This window comes from Poecilia formosa, unplaced genomic scaffold (assembly GCF_000485575.1).
Source record: "Poecilia formosa unplaced genomic scaffold, Poecilia_formosa-5.1.2 Scaffold178, whole genome shotgun sequence".
Classification (NCBI taxonomy): Eukaryota; Metazoa; Chordata; class Actinopteri; order Cyprinodontiformes; family Poeciliidae; genus Poecilia; species Poecilia formosa.
Genome location: NW_006800117.1, coordinates 1,259,494 through 1,277,172, shown reverse-complemented (window position 1 = coordinate 1,277,172; position 17,679 = coordinate 1,259,494). Strand labels below are relative to the sequence as shown.

General features: G+C 36.6%; 1 protein-coding gene across 1 annotated transcript in view; it reads right to left on the bottom strand.

The window, feature by feature from the left end:
• Positions 1-17,426, bottom strand: part of myo6b (myosin VIb) — a gene marked incomplete at its 5' end in the record, with an annotated part of 39,204 nt that extends 21,778 nt beyond the window's left edge. Inside the window, 15 exons of the mRNA XM_007565540.2 lie at positions 818-945; positions 2,481-2,553; positions 2,846-2,937; positions 3,659-3,816; positions 4,722-4,866; positions 6,247-6,427; positions 9,010-9,090; positions 9,875-10,039; positions 10,462-10,559; positions 10,641-10,696; positions 11,872-11,977; positions 12,275-12,404; positions 13,291-13,364; positions 13,445-13,514; positions 17,313-17,426. Of these exons, the coding sequence (XP_007565602.2) occupies positions 818-945; positions 2,481-2,553; positions 2,846-2,937; positions 3,659-3,816; positions 4,722-4,866; positions 6,247-6,427; positions 9,010-9,090; positions 9,875-10,039; positions 10,462-10,559; positions 10,641-10,696; positions 11,872-11,977; positions 12,275-12,404; positions 13,291-13,364; positions 13,445-13,514; positions 17,313-17,426 (1,671 nt within the window). The remainder of the gene's footprint in view (positions 1-817; positions 946-2,480; positions 2,554-2,845; positions 2,938-3,658; positions 3,817-4,721; positions 4,867-6,246; positions 6,428-9,009; positions 9,091-9,874; positions 10,040-10,461; positions 10,560-10,640; positions 10,697-11,871; positions 11,978-12,274; positions 12,405-13,290; positions 13,365-13,444; positions 13,515-17,312) is intronic.
• Positions 17,427-17,679: the final 253 nt, after the last annotated feature.

Genomic DNA, 17,679 nt, shown 5'->3' with positions numbered 1-17,679 from the left:
TGAAGTGACGATGTGCGACTTCAGTACTGCAAACCTAAAACAGATTGATACGTTTGGTTTAGTTGTACAGAAGCTCAGACTGATTGTCACGATAAGAAATTTTTCAAGTAATAAAATGGAAATGCAAGATCAATGAACTTTAAATTCTAACGAACATTTAACACTTGAGCAGGAAGACATTTTAAAGATGCAAAATAAATAAACAAAACAACAGAAACAAATAAAATGAATTATAAAGTCTCAGGATGCAAAAATATCCTTCAAAAAAAGGACAAGTTGAGACCAAAGCAGCAGATTAAAGACTTTTATCATCCAGTTCTTGGTAGAAAGAGAGAAAAGAGAAAAACTATAAATCCCACAAATGGAAATGATTGATCTGTTTTTCATCTATCATGTGATTAATTGATTATTACCAACAACAACATTGCATTTGTTAACCTACATACATTAAATAAACATGGTGTCATCAGAGCATATTTTATCTTTCAATGCTGAAATCATTTCTCTTTGGTTTGCTTAATCAGAAGTGGAGAAACATCTGTAACGTAAAACATTACCCGTTTCCAAAATAATCACAACTTGCCAAATACTTTACTTTCTTTTAATTGACTCAACTTAAATAGATTAACTCATTAAGCATTTTTTAATCCAAAAGTTCCACTTGTTGAAGATGAGTACGAACCACAAGTGGATGAGAATTAAGTTGTATTCACTTGAAATCCTTCCAGAAGGTTTTGTTTCACAGTGAGGTCACGTCTTCCCAAAACACCAAAAGGACCAGAAATGAGGCCAACAGAAAACAGTCCAAATGTCTGACCGTCAGTCTGAAGTGATCCTTGTGTTTGGTGTGAACGGCTGAAGTGAAGTGCAGATCGCTGGCCTGAGGAAGCCGGTTCTCCTCATCCAGGATGTCCAGGATTCCCACCAGCTTCGCCTCCACAAGATCTGGACAGAAATTTAAAGATCCACCACAGGATTACAGCTTCTGTTTACACTTAACGTCCAGTAACTTATGCTGATTAGGGATTATGATTGGCTTTGCTGATGTTGTGAGACATCAAAGTTTTACGTCTTAAACGAACCTTTCAGACGAGTTTCAATAAATTGGGTTCATGATTAAGAAATTACAAAATCACAAAATGTTTTTCTGACTTTGGGATTCATTGAAACTTCCACTGCTCATCATTTCTGAATTTGATTATTTAAAAAGTATAAAACATGTTCCTGGATGCTCATTTATACACATGTTTGAATTATTCATCCAACACGCTGTTCAGAGAATAATGTTACAGCCAAGGACCTTAGAAAAATTAGCATGAGCAAGCACCTGTGCATAAATGCAGAAGATTGATGAGTGAATTAATGGCCATCCCAAACGGTCATTTGCAAGTCATAAATGTTATTCACTGCTGTCAGTTAGCCACACACCTGAATAATCACAACCTTTGAAATACAAATCAAACTCATTCACCTTGGTACGTGGACTACTTCAACTCATTAATTCCAGGATTGATTCGAGGACAAACGGAACCAAAACAAGAGGCGTAATCTGAGCTCCTCGCGGCGCTGAGGGGCCGTAAAACCCTCCGACACTCAGTGCACCGTCTCCCTTCAGTCAAACAGACACGGACGCTTTGGGAGGAACAGGAAGTCTGCGTTTCTGCATGTATCGGCTGTGACGCGGATCCCAGAGGACGGATTCAGGTGAACGCCACGTGGCTGGGCGGATATGAGGGACGAAGTCATTTCAACACTTTATAGAAACATTATTTCTTAGCTTCATTAGCGGCATTTTCTAAAAATATTAGCATGCATGTAAAGCAGAAGTCAAATTCTCGGTGATAGTTATTGTAAATGGACACCAAGATAACATTTCTGATAGTTAACTTTAATATTTTATGTATTTGTTACTTTAATTTCCATTAGAGCTGTACATAAATAAAGCAGCATTAATACTGTAAATTTTGGTTTCCATCTAATTCGGTACTTCAAACACGTCAGAAATAAATAGAAAGAGGAGAAAAAAGCATCAAGTGATAAACGATCTCAGGATTTCAAGTTAGCTGCTCAACATCTTTATGTTGCAATAAATGCTTTTATGTGCAGCATCAACATTGTTATTCCATAAAGTTGCGTTTTAAGTTGGTCCAAATTTTTCATTTTCACCTTCCCACTGAACCAGCATCATTCTGTCTCATTTTTCTCTGAGCAGCGGTGTATTTGGGGGATTCCTCTGAATAATTCAGGTTTCTTCTTCCTAAAATCATTGCTGTGAAGCACATAATTAATCACAACTGAACAGTGTAACTGAATCTACTGCAAATTAATATGCAAGAAAACAAATTAGTGCAACAACTTCAGTGTACCGATGCGTATTTTACTTTAACAGAGCTGATGATGAATTTACAAACTGTAATAATGATACCAAATGTTCATGTAAATAAATATAAATATCCTAAAGGTTTCAGTCAGAAACTCACCAATGCAGTCCTGGTTGTCCACATAATGCACCTCGTTCACCCCCAGCCCTTCCCTCTGGTAGAGCTCCTGCTCCTGTTACCACCAAGACACAGAAATCAAACACTGAAAGAAACTCTTCCAGGTTTTCAAACAATCCAACAAGCTTCAAACTAACAACTTCTATATAATAAGTACTGAGCAGAACCAGAATTGACAGCCACTAATTAAATGACATTACAGGAGAGGAAAAAAGCTGAAATTAGCACTCTAATGGGAAAGCTCAAAGGAAATGTGGGCGTAGAAAGCGAAAAAGAAAGCAGAGTGAGAGAAAAATCGACTGCATGCAAACAATGTTTCCTTTTTTTGCGTTTGGCTCATCACCCACCTCTTTGAGGATGCGTTCGTTGAAGAACTGCTGCAGTTTCTCATTGCAGTAATTGATGCAGAACTGTTCAAAGCTGTTGTGCTCAAAGTATTCTGAGGAGCAAAAAACAGAAGATACATTTCAATTAAAGCCCTGACAAATAAATGCAAAGCTGATAGAAATTATAGGAACGGGGAAATGAGTTTCTCCAGCAAGATGCCTGGTGAGGAGTGTGTTTACGCATCATATTAGCTAAATTAAAAATCAGGCCACACACACAGGCAACATCCTCCTCAACAAGGCACAAGAGAAAAGAAATGCAGATTTTGGCAAATTACAGGTAAAAGGTACAACATAATACTAAGGCTGTTGAAGATAAAGAAAAGGGATTAAATTTCTGCTTTTTTTTAGGATTTTCTTTTTTACTTTTGGAGCTCAGAAATAAAACAAAAAAAATTTAAAGAAAATTCCTGAGATTCATCTCGTTATTTTTTCCCTGAAATTTAAACTTTGACCTTCTTGTTTTTTCTAGAAAATTTCTGAAATCAATCTCAACATTTCTCAGATATTTTCAGAATTTTTCTAGTAAATTTGTGAGATTAATTTACATTTTTTTGACTTTTTTTCTTCCATATATTTGACTTTTGGAGCTCAGAAATCTTCAAGTTTTTCTAGAAAACTTCTGAAATTAATTAAAAAAATTAAAAAATTTTTCTAGCAAATTTCCCACTTTTAAGACATTTTAATGTTTTTTTTCTAGAAAACTTTTTTGGCAAACTTTTTTCCCCTGTTTTCCTAGTAAACCAGTGTTTCTCAGAGCGGATCTGTCGTTACCAAACCCGGCAATGTCCAACACGCCGATGAAGTTGGAGGACGCCTGGAAGGGGAAGCACTGGTTGACCCGTTTGACCACGTGATCGAAGAGGCGGCTGTACACGGCCTTGGCCAGCGCGTCCCGAGCATTGTTCGCCTGCTCCACCTTTAGAGGAACCCTGGAGGGACACAAAAAATGGGGCAGTGAGAGAAAGTCTAACTGGGACAGCGCCGCTCTGTTTTCACTTTTTCCAAATCAGCCCCATTTCTAAAGTGGTGTCTTTCAAGTTGCTTGGAGCTTAATATTCCAGCTAGGAGTTTAGTTTTAAAAGAAACCTGAACTTTGAACTCTACCTGAATCTCTAATGGCGCCTTTCTCACCATTCATGTTCGAATTATTCACAGAGGTTGCCTGATCTCACAAAGTGCAGGTCAAAGAGTTCGACTGAGCTGTCCCAGCTGGGAAGAAGCTGAATTTTAATTTAAAATAGCCCCTTTAGCCGTTTTTCTCTTTTCCTTCTACTTCCTTTTGTTATTTGGCTCAGAAAGCCCTTCAGATACAGAAGCCCATCTAAAACAAAGCAGATTTTCTTGTTTTTACATTTAAAACCAAACAATTACTCTCATTGACAGTTAATTTCATCAGCTGCAATGTTTCATCTGATGAGTTAAAAGACTTTTCCCTCCCAGGGGACGCCTGGATGTATCTGCAGCTTGGTAACAAAGGGGCCCCGCCCCTCGCTCCACCTGCTCCCCAGACACCGGGGCTTCAGCGCGCCGCAGCCACGCTCCCCTGCCTCCTCAGACACAAGCTGCATTATTGATGTGGAGGAAACACTTCCAGGCCAGGCCAGCAGCTGGCCCCTTCTGAAATATTCATCTGCCAAACATGGCATCACCACCAAAGTACAGAGGAGCAGTGTTAATATCATATCCTCATTTGCATACGCTCGTTTAACTCACGGGGCATGTAGAGAGACAGATTAGGAAAAAGAGAAACATCTCCTTTAGCTCAACTCTGATTATTTCACTGAAATCACCTCAACGTTTATCCTTCTGACTGAAGCAGGACTGGTTTCCTTACTTGATAACCGTGCCTTTGGCGCCCCCTGCTGTTGTGAGCATAACTCTAGTTGTGAGGCTGACCCGCAGGTCGTCCTGGTCCAGACCCAGCAGCTCCGCGCAGAACTTCAACGTCTGGTCCGACTGTTTCTTAATGGTGCAACCACCTGGAAGCAAAAGCAATAAAGTAAATAAATAAACAACAAAACCTCGTAACCGAGGCGTCCTGATAGGGTTTTGTTTTTACTGGAGTCTTGAAACAGAGACACGACCTTCACAACGGACAACAGAAAGAAACTGACCAATGAACAGCAGCATCTCCACTTTTATTACCTCCTCAAACTAAGTTGCTGTTGAAGGGCTACAATTTACTTTTCAGTTACAAAAATGTATGAAAATACCACTTAGATTTTTAAAAAAACAATTTTTATCTACTTTGTTCAAATAAAATAATGACAAAACGCAACATATACACAACGTCTTGAAAGATTAGACTTGTCACAATATCACATCTTACTGGACAATAAATTATTCTGATAGACAATGTATCATTTTTCAGGTAATATATTGATAATAGAATAATAATGCAAGTTCACCATGAAGTTTAATTTTTTTTAAACAACACGTAACTCCAGAACAGAAAGATATTTTAAATATCCAAAAGCAATAAATAAAACTGAAACAAAAACCAAACACAACCAAAACCCAGATATAAAGTGGAATATTGTTCAAAAAACATTAAACATCAAATCGGAAGTTGAGCTGATTTGAATTTATCATGAAATTAAATGCAGAAAATAAATTTTGTCATAAAACCTGAACTCAAATTTTAGGTGCTAGAACAGAAAATAGTGTATAATTGTGGGGGAAAAACATACATTTTAAATGTGGGTGTGTTTTTGTAACAAATAAAAACCTAAAAATGTTTCCAAACATTTGGATTTAGATCACTTCCTGATACCAACTCTGGAGGAGCTGCAGAGATTCGACTCTGAGATCTAAGTCACAAATCTGCACTTTATGGGAAGAAGAAAGCTAATGTCGACCACAGCAAACATCGCTATGATGAAACATGGTGGTGGCAGCATCATGGTGTGAAGATGCTTTTCTTCTGCAGTGGAGGAGAATCTGGTCAGAGTTGATGGGAAGATAAACAAAGGTAAATCCAGGACGATCCTGTTAGAGGCTGCCGAAGACGTGAGACTGGGGTGAAGGTTAATCTTCCAGCACAAAAAGTACAGCCAGAGCTACAACCAAAGTTTAGATGAAACCAGGACCCAATCCAACTGAAAAATCTATGGCAGAACTTTAAAATGGATGTTTACAGAAACTTTGTGTCCAAATATGACAGAAGAAAAGTTGAAAAATGTTGGTAGAAATCAATATAAACTACTTCAAGATCATCAGTTGCATAAAACAGCAAAAAAATAAAAGGTGGAATTGAATGATGTTTGTAATGCCGTGGAATAAACTGATTATCCAACCCAGGGTTTGTGTTTTTTAGAGCCTAAATAATAAAATATTCTTGATTATCGCTTGTTTCTCACCTGAGGAGCTCCCAGTTTCTTCAAAGTCGATGTTTCCCAGATGCAGAACCCCAGCGACGACCCTGAATAGGTCCAGCTTCTCCGTGTCGTTCAGGCCGATCTTCTTCATCGCCACACACATCCTGTTGAAGTCGCCCTGGTCGTCCAGCAGGGGGTCGCGGAGAGCGCCCAGCTTCACATGCTGTGGAGGAGTCAGGAAGTAAACCGAGGCTAAACAATTCAGCTCAGATCAAGTCACTCAGACACAGGGATGCACGGATATGAAAATCTGGACCGATATTGATATAAATACTGCTGTTATGTACGATGGGGCTGCATGGCCCCATGCAGCCCCATCGTACCGCTGATCAGCTGATCACTGCTGATGCCTTGCAGCAAGAAGACAACGAGGACGACAACAGGAAGTAGTTGGAGGATGATGTTTATTGTTTATTTATGATTTATCGTGTGAACAAACATATTCACTTGTGATTTTGACTGAATTTGTCATTGAATGGAAAAACTGCAAATGCGAAATTGTATTTTTTTAACATTAGTGTATTATCAACAAATGCAGCAGCTGTTACCGTCACATGACAAACCTCCAGAAATAAATGGCAACAAGATGGAAAGATTGTTTATTTTGGCCCAGTTTATTTATGTTTAATTGAACCAATACCGATATGTTAAAACTAATATCGGCCGATACTGATGTTAGTGCCGATATATCGTGCATCCCTATTCAAACTTTACACTATAAAACTGCAAAACAGGTTTGAAATATGAAAAACAAAGAAATGCCTCCACCAGCAGAACTCAGCAAGCTTTATAGAGCAACAGGTTTATCTCTGTATGTGTTTTTTACTTTATTTTTCCACCTTTGGAACAACAAAACAACAAAATGTTACTAAAAGAATAAAATAATCATCCATGAATATATAAGAATGGTTCTGCATCACAATAAATCTTGTAAAGTGATCACTGAAGATGAATTGTTCTTCAATATTTAAAAAAGGAGGATTTTTTTTTTTTTCTAAGAGGGTGGCATGGCTGCATGTGAAATTTGCATGAAGTTCTGCAGCCGTGCCTTCAAGGTCTGAAGACAGCTGAATAATTAAGCAACACCAAACCCAGATCCAAGCTGGCATGCAAATGCAAAACAAAAATAAAATAAAAAAAACTTCATGCACCGATTTCCTGTTTTCACTAAAAGCGAGAGCATGGAAAACTCTGACGGCAAGTCAGAAAAAACACAGGAGGAAAAACAAATCACCTTATTTTCCTGTTTATTATCAGCGACGGGACAGAGAGGAAATGACATCATCAGGAGAGGAAATGACATCATCAGGAACGAATAAATCAGTTTTACTTACATCACAGGACGTTCATCATTCAATTACTGATTATGGATATTATTAGCAAACAATATGATTAACACGACTGATTTCAAATGAAGCAGTTTTTATTATTACAGATACAAATATAACCTATTAAGTTTAAAAAAACAATGTATTAGGATCTCACTGAAAAGTGAATTTATTTAATTGTTTCAAGTGTTAATTCTGATTATTCTGGCAAAAAGTTAATAAAAACCCAAAATTTCTCAGAATATTTTCATCAGATCAATAGGAAATAATATTTTTATACTTTTATTTTGAAGTATCCAGACAGGAAATAGTCAAAAACATGCTGTGGAAGTCATGCAGCCAAGGTCCTTGTTAGGGAATCAAACTTTGATTAACAATAATAAAAAAACAACAACTAATGTTTATAAATACAGATATAACAACAAATGAAGGTTTTAAGAGTTTCTAATTGTTTTATGTAATAATTTTAATGAATTTTCACTGCAGAGTGATACTAAAATTAACAGCATATTCTTTTTTATATCAACTTTTCTTCATTAAGTTGTAAAATGTGCTTTTTTTAACAAAATAGTCTATAAACATTAACATTCCATAAAGGAAAATTTTAATATTTTATGCTTTGGCTTTATTTTAAAACTTAAAATTCAACTTTCCCTTCCGTTACCTTTTGTGGCTAATTCTCCTTGTGGCTGATGTAAACAACTGTGTGCTGAGCAAAAACACTGCAAAAACACAAAATAAGTCCTTTATATTGATAAAAGTATTATTTCCACTGGCAGATTATTTCTCTTACATTTTCCCATGTTATAAGTAAAATAATCTGCCAGTACAACCGGAACTTTTTCATTAATATGAAGGAATTGTTGACTTAAAACAAGGTCTTCTATTCTGCTGAAGTTACTTATAAGGTAGTTTTGTCTTATTTCAAGTGTGCCGAGATATTTACTGGGCAGGAAAATAAAAATACTTTGGAATATTTTGTGTTTTTGCAGTTTGCCAAGTCAGCAGTGTTTCTGCATTGAAGCCTCTTTTTAAATTGATCTGATGTAATTTTCATATATTGTGGGTTTTCCATTAGCTGTTAGCTACATTTATCATATTAATGAACAAAATTAAACCCTTAAAATGCACCACCCTCTGTATAACAAATCTATTTTCACCAAAACTCTGCAGTTTTTACAGAAAAAATGAAATAATTTGTCCCTTAGAGAGGAAAATAAGTTTTCCTATTGTTTTATAATATTAATTAAAAAGTTTTGCTACTCCAAACTACATAACCATTTGTCTTAAAAAGTAAATTTGCACTTTAGAGAATCCTCGTTACCGCTGAAACTAGAATATTTCATTTCTCTGCTAGTAATTTATGGTGTAGAAACACCATAAATTGAACGTTAGAGGGACACAGGAGGAACGTTACCTCAGCACTCTTGCGGCTCTGTAAGATTTGTTTATCAGAGTCCTTACTGGCGAAGTATCTGGTGCATCCTCGGTTCAGGTACTGCAAAAACAATCCAGACAAAAACTGTTTAATAATGTCAAGATTCGGAAATATTAAACTCATCCTTGGTGAGAAATCCTGATTTATTGCAATATTATTCTGAATAATTAGAAGAAAGTGGCATGGCGCAGCAGCTTCTGCTGATGTGGAAGAGGCCTTGGGGACTCGATGCTGGTAAACATTTACAGGAACAGCCTGAGGCGGGTTTTGTTCTGGTTTCAGATCAAAAAAAAAAAAAAAAAACTTTTTATGGTTTAGTTAACTGAACTGAAAATAATCAGTCAGATGTCAGTCGACGCAATATTGGTTGGCTACAAAATGTGTCTGCCATTTCTGGATAAGGTGTGTGGTTTTCACAGAAAACAATCTGAAACGTGCGGTGTGCATTTTTATTCCGATTCCCTTAAATGTTCTTATTGGGGTCTGCAGGAGTATATATAATACAACATTTCAGTTACATAATATGAATAAAGCTATATCAGCCGATTGCTGAATATTATAATAAAAAGTAAATTGTATTGATGTTTTTAAAAATCTTATATCAGTTTTATATAGAAATGTATATTTAAATATGCAATTCCCAAATAAATAAATTTAAAATCTATTTTCCAAAGTAGATTGGTCAAAAACAAAAATCTTTTAAAAACTTTTGGTGCATAAAGCTGGTAGAGACGGATCCCAAAATGAAATCTGCTCATTAAAATCTGTAGTTTTAAAAAGACCAAACATGACAAACTTGAAGGACATGAACACTTCTGTGAGGAGCTTGTTGTTGCACACTGACCCTGAAGTTATCGGGTGAGTCGAGGTGTAACGTCTTCTTCAGGTCGTCAGACGCCCCGGCACACAGCCGGTAGAAGATGTGGTAGTTCCTCTCCTCGTTGCTTTGCATACAGATCCTGGATTTCTCCAACAAGTAATGGGAGACGAATCCACCCACAACGGCGTTCTGGTGACGCACAAGACAAGTTTTGCAGCAGGTGTGTCAATGAATAATTATTTAGACACTGCAAAAACACTAAATCTCACCAGGTGTTTTTGGTTAAGTTTCTACCGCGAATATCGCAGTACACTTGAAATAAGACAAACATAACTTCTGAGGAGCTGGTTTTAAGTAAATAATTCGTTATATTGATGAAAAAGTTCTACTTATAAGTGGACATTTTTAACTTATAATATGGAATAAATGTCTTGTTTCACTGGCATTATTTAATCAAAATTAAAGATCTATTGTCTTAAAACAATACAAGTTCTTTGTAAGTTAGTTTTGTCCTATTAAATGTGCTAAGATATTTACACTAGAAATTTAACCAAAATTACTTTATGTCTGCTTTAAGTGTAAACAAGCCTGAAAAAGTCATCACCACTTACTTTGTCATTGAAGTGAATTTCTACAAACTTCCCAAACCGACTGCTGTTGTTGTTACGGACGGTTTTCGCGTTTCCGAATGCCTCCAGAAGGGGATTTGCTGGAGCATAAAGTATAAAAATCACAGTGAGAATTACCCCAAAAGCACACATAATCCAGCAGTAACGTGGTCATGGATTACCTTCCACAATTCTTTCATCAATATCTTGACCACTGCCATATGTTGTTGTCAGGTATCTGCAGGATGAAGCAGAAAAATAAACACAGATGGTGGTTTTACCTTGCAAAGCAGCAGTGCATGCTGGGTATTCAGCTGCACAGTCAACAATGAAGTTAGACACGGTGATGTTGTTTATTGTTTATTAAATATTGAAGCAGTAGTTTTATGTTTTAATGTTGGATTTGTTTTCCCGTCCTCAGGAACATTTTTATTACTAAAAAGCTGCAGATCAGATTTTCTAATTGTGTCATTCATGTATGTAAATTTGTCTCTGCTTGGTTTGCGGGTCACAGCCTGAGGAAGAACTCAGGTGATAAGACTCTAGATTTAAAATCTAGATTTTGTTGAGAGAAAACATCTGTTTAAAAGTTTTTTTTAATCTTTAAAATGTCTAAATTATTAACTTCATGAGAATAAAAAGCTTCATAATTGAATTACAAGTCAAGAATAGTTTTTATATTAATAACAAGACCTTATTATTATGTATTTCACTGGATGCGATTTAATGAATCACTAGAACTAATGTATTTATTGTTCAAATTAAAAAATCTGAAATGTGTGGCATGGATTTTCCATTGTAGTATTATTTTCTTAAATTCCACTTTTTCCATTTTTATTTTCCTGAATATCTTTTTAGTCATATTTATTAATACAAAAAATTAACCAAATATGATGGGAATGAGGTCGACCTTAAAGGAAATGAAATTGTAACAGATTGCTTGAACATTAACTGGTTTTAAAGGTGTTAAGAAGTGTTTCCAATTAGTTTTTCTAAAAATGAACTGAAACATTGTGAGCTAAACTAGGATTTATAAAAACTGATTATAGTTTAACTGAACACCAAAATATTTGTCAGATAAAAAATTTGCAAAAAGTAAAAGTGTGTTTTATCTACTTAGGAGACTGGTAGCAAATGGATGCAATGGATTTTACTTAAGAGTATTAAACACAAACACAGTTTAATCTTCAGATTTGTATTTGTTCAAATGTTTGACAACCAAGTATTTTTCAAAGCACAACTTTCTTTTTGGTCTGCAGCACCAAATAGAAATAAAATGCATTAAAGCATTTATACACTCAGGGTAAAAATGTTCTGAAGGTCATGAATGGTTTTATGAAGAAGTGGAAAACTGCTTTAACAATAACCTGAAATAAATCAGAGCACAAGAGGAAAGAAAGAAGGAGGGAATACCTGAGGACAAACTTTGTGTTTTCAGTCTTTCCAGCTCCAGATTCACCAGAAACGATGATGGATTGACTCATCTTTAAAACCTTCATGTCCCTGTAGGCTTTATCCGCTACAACAAACAAAATGGAGCACTGATTATGTCATTTCCTATTGTCCGTGCACATTTATTAAATAAAATAATGCATTATCTCACTTATTAAACTGTAGTGTAGAACATAACAGAACAAGTTTATAGAAATCAAACATCGTGGTGTGAAGACTTTCAAAACTCATCAGTCCTCCTTCCTGCCTGCTTCTGCTACCTGGACATTCAGTGTCATCCTCGTTGAGCAGGAAGTTCAAAGTTTGCATGGCGTTTTTGCAAACATTAACCTGCACGGCGTCAGTCTGACAGGTGAGTTCTCGCCTATAGCGAAGACGTGGGGTGGCAGAGTTCCCAGCGACTTTCCTTGGTACGACTTGATGGCATCAGGCCCGTACAGTTTCGGTACGTCATAGTAAGGATTAACGGCTATCAGGATATTCGCCACATACGTCTGCAGGAGAAGCACATGCACAGTTAGAGCCACTGCAGATGCATAATTTAGATTCTTCAACAAAAAACATTAACAGAGGTGAAAGAGAGAGCACTGAAAACGAGCAAGACACACCTTCTACTGGTTTTCATGTCTTGAATTTTTCATCTACCAGCTGTTTCTAATTTCCTAAGTGAGTCAGTGAGGTAAAGGCCGGGTTTCCGGGTCTGACCCGGGTCTGACCCGGGTCTGACCTCCCCCCGGTACCACCTGGAAGTTCTTCCCAAGGGAGTCAAGGACGGAGATCCTATCTCTCTGCTCTGCAACCTGCTACTTAATCCAAGTCAATACTAACATTTCTGTACCATAATAACAACCTAAGTGCATGTAAGGAGAAATTAGCTGGTATGATTTTCATCATGATCTCCTCTGAGTGCCAATAATCCGACCTTTTTCTGATCAGGGAACACTCTTCAGTGTGGACTCTTCCACTTAGCAGAAAGTAGCACTTATCACTATCAGTCAGAGGAGTGGAGAGATAAAAACCTATTAAACCTATTTAATACCACATGTTTGTGATTCATTCAGGCTGGGAGAAAGCAAGAGAGAGCAAGATTTCAACAGATAACAGAAAGGCTAAACCAAGCTGCCTATTTTTAATGATTTTAGCTTATTTAGTTTCTATTAGAGGTGAAACTTTGCTTCTCATATAAATACTTGAAGTTGGTAACAGAAGGAAGGTGATGAATATTCTGAATTCTGCTCTTATATCGTCTTATATTGCAGTTATTACAGAAAAATCAGCACCAGCAGATCAAAACTTTGGAAAATATTCTGATCTATTAATTGCTGTAGTAAAATATAATATTTTCAAGGCTGTAAATTATAGACAGAAGTAAAAACATACATAGATGTGGTCCTTAGTGTACCGAATTCTGACATTGTTGAGAAGCGTGGCTTCATTTAGGTACATGAGGGAACCTGAACGGAGAGAAAGGAAAGAACAACTGAAGTCAAATTATAAAAGAAGAAAGTGAAACTTTTAAAAACTGGAAACGTACAGTTGTCATCGACGTGCTTGTTGACATCATCCTCTGCTGGGAAGACTTGGTTCATAGGAGCCAGAAACGTCTGAAACATGAGCCACATCAGTGATGGTAACATTTACACCACGACATTTACAAGAACAGAAACACAAGGCGTGTTTGGTTCAGTTATGCAAACATTATTTACCCTTTATTAGCTGCTACACTGCAAAGACACAACATATTACGAAGTATTTATGCTGCAGTTTCTAGTGCAAATATGTCAAATAAGTCAAAACTAATTTATAAGTAACTTTTCAGCAAGTTAGACGAGTTTAAGTCAGTAATTTTTTAATACTCTTTAAAAAGTACTAGTTCCACTGGAAGATTATTTAATATAAAATAAGACATTTTTCCCATGTTATTAGAAATAGGAAATAGTAGGAAACATTTTTAATGGGGCATAAAAGCCAGATGTGTGTGTTAAGCACAGAGAAGATCAAATCAACCCGACATAAACATGAAGGATTGATCACGCTTAAAGACGGCAGTAATGATGCTCAACGCTGCGTGGATGTGTTAGTTACTGCTGCTCTGGCTGCTCGTCTCTGAGTCAATGGAAACAAACTCAATGGAACGAGTCGGCTGCGAGAGAAACAAGGGGAGACATGGCAGCGTGATTAATAATTTGGAGGGAGAGCAACAGGATCTGAACACCTGACTGAGTGAGGAGCCGACGATGATGATCTGGGCCGGCCCAAGGCGTGTGCAAATGAAGCGGCTGCTTAGGGGCTCTACACCACCAGAGCGAAAAGCTAGCATGATAAAAAATATATCTTTGTTTTTGAATAATACAAAATAAATGCTATTACACATGAAAACAGCTACATTATTATTAGAGTTGGTACATACATAAGAGGTTTCTCTTCTAAATTCAGTGTTTAAATAGTTAAGATAATATGGCACACTTTTATTGGCAGGTTATTATGATTTTAATAATAATCATAATAATCTGCAAGTGGAAGCATAACTTTTTCATCAATATTAATGAATTATTTTCTTCAAACAAGCTTCTATTTTGTGCTGAAAGTAACTTATAAGTTACTATAGTGACTTATTTCAGGAAGGCCTGTCACGATAACCAACCAAACGTTATTGCAATAAACGATAATATTGTTATTTTGAGACCGTTTTATCAAGTGATATAATGTTAATAGCACATTCTCAACAATCAATAAACTTTAAGTTCTAATGAACAGTTAATGCTAGAACTTGAAGACATTTTACTTAAGCAAAATAAATAAACAAAACAACATAAATAACAAATAAAATAAATTTTGAAGTAAACAAAATTGTCCTTAAAAAAATGGCCTGTTGAGACCAAAGAACCAGACAGAAAACTTTTGTCATCCAGTTTTTGGTAGAAAGAGAGAAAAAAAGAAACATTATAAATCATGAAAGGGGAAATTATCTAGTTTATTTTAATTTATTGTGCGATTAATTAATTTATTGCTTATTGTGACAATTATTCAGGGTATCTGGGGTATCCAGGGTATATTACTGTGTTTTTGAAGCGTATCTTACACACACAGAGTGACCTAGGAATGACGAGGCATCTGGTGTTGATTTTAAAATGGGGGCCCGCATCACAATTTGCTCAGGGAACTAAAATCGCTTTGTTCAGCCCTGATGAGGATGACGGTGAACTCATAGGAACCAATAAAGCTGCACTATTATTAATGGTGACAAATCAATCAGGACAAACATAAGTTTTACTCCTACACTGTATTTAGGTTTCATAAACTCCATTATATTTAATGGCTGGCCTCCACATCTCTATATTAATGCTTGGCAGTGTAAACCCGGCCGGCTGCACAATGCTGCATGGTTTATTGCCACAGGGAGCTGGTGATCGTAAACAAGGGGAGCTTTGTGAGCCTCCTGGAGGATGTTGGCACAAACACAGACGTGGTCATCCACGATAACGACTGTGTGAATAACGGCTAACCAATAAAACCCGACGCAGAAACACAGCCGCTAATGAGCCGGCTGACATGTTTCAGGGGATCAGGCTCTAAAACAAAGATGTTTTCAACTTCAAAGGGATTTTTTTCATCACACAAACAAATATTAATGATCCTGAAAACATTCCAGCTCAGAAATCAGGAACTGATTTCCGCATGCAGATGGTTTGCAAATGCATAATTTTCATAGGAGCAGGAAAAGTTCAGAGGAAGCAGTAAAGTCGAGGTGAAAAATGCAGCGCTGCATCCCTGGAAGTAATTAAACAAATTATCTGCAGCAAAATATGTAAATACAGCTGTGAGAAAGGGATGGTGCCGTTGTACGTTTCCACTTCATGATCGTTGCCAGTTTTACGTAGCTTAATAAAATAAAAATAGAAGTACTTTTAATTTTCAGTCATTTGGAAATGTATGACAATTAAAACACAGGAGTTTCCACTGGGTAGAATTTATTTATTATTTAATATTTAAAATAACTAAATTAACATCTGGTAGAAAATAGAAATAAACTGTTTTTGAGGATATTCTAAATTATTGAGATATATCTGCATTTGTTGCATTGAAATCAACAAAATGCAGCCATTTTAACGGTTATGCAAACATAATCCATTTTCTTTTTTTTGCTTTTATGCATTTATTTATGCCTGTTGTACTTTTTGGATGTGCTGTTTTTATTGTTGTACTGCAGTTTATAGCCCCTGTTTCCTAGACAAATTTCTCTTACGGGAGACGAATACATGATCTTATCTTATCTTCTGTGTTGTATGATAGCTGAACTGATTTAGCATAAAATTGTCTTGTGTGTTTGTAGAAAAGCTGCAACATAAAACACTCTTATTTTAGGAATAGACACTGAATTTGTTGTTTTTCTGTATAAATTACACCTTACAGTTTAAGAAAAAGCTCCTATCAAAACATTAAGACAGAATTTCAAAAGATTTATGAAATTATTTAAAGAATAAGAGGCATCTAGTAGCTGCTGTTGTGGACTGGCGGTGACTCAGGTGCAACAGGTGGCCTTCACCTCCTAATGAGCTGCTCTCTTTCTTTCTTTCTCTCTCTCTTTCTCTCACTAGGCAACGCTATCAGCACACCTGCTGCTGCTCTTTACTTATTTATGTTTCTGTACATGTGGTCTCTCGTGTTTCTCCCATTATGCACGTTGTTGTGCTGACGCCTTCCAGCCTGAAATCACACTGGAGACTGGCTGAAGGAAAGTTACAGAAATATTTATTCACAGAATTTATTTTTGGCAGAAAAATTTGGGGTAGAGCGAACGTATGCTGCGTTCGCTTCCACCTTAGAAATGTAGAGCGTATGCTCCTTCACCCTCACGTAACTTCCTTCGGGGGACTACTAAGGATTTCATATTTATTTGTTCATTACTTTGTAGTAAAACACTCATAATTTTGATGTAATTACTATTATTTTTCTTTGTTAGCTATACTTCAAAAAGTTATTTTTTTACTGTTTTACTGCGTTTCTATAAAGGTTTTCCAGTTGGAGTCAAAATAATAGCATTCAGTTCATAATTATTCTATATTTTATACTGTGCACAATGATACATTTTGCATGTAAATGGAGTAAATGTCATGACCAATGGTTATATTATATGTACTAAGTGTCATTCAATGGTAATCAGTGATTTAGTTTAAAGAAATCCCCAGTATTAATGTGAAAAACACATTTGGCAAAGTTTGGAGACATTTTTGGATAAACGCCTCATTGAAAACCTTGTATTGACAGCGGAGTGGCAACACTTTTGATACCAAAGCACAAAAATCAAATCGATGCACATCATCTTTCTCGCTGGATGTTCAGAGTGAAACTTGCTTGTGTGCTGAGAGTCGCAGTTTGTGTGCAGCAGTGCGATGACCCACCTTGCCCTTCTGGTTCAGCGGTTCTATGGTGAGCGCGTCGGCTCCTATATCAACGATCATGCCCAGCTGGAACCCATCGGTGGGGTGGGGCGCCCACACTGGCTTCCCATCNATTTATTGCTTATTGTGACAATTATTCAGGGTATCTGGGGTGTCCAGGGTATATTACTGTGTTTTTGAAGCGTATCTTACACACACAGAGTGACCTAGGAATGACGAGGCATCTGGTGTTGATTTTAAAATGGGGGCCCGCATCACAATTTGCTCAGGGAACTAAAATCGCTTTGTTCAGCCCTGATGAGGATGACGGTGAACTCATAGGAACCAATAAAGCTGCACTATTATTAATGGTGACAAATCAATCAGG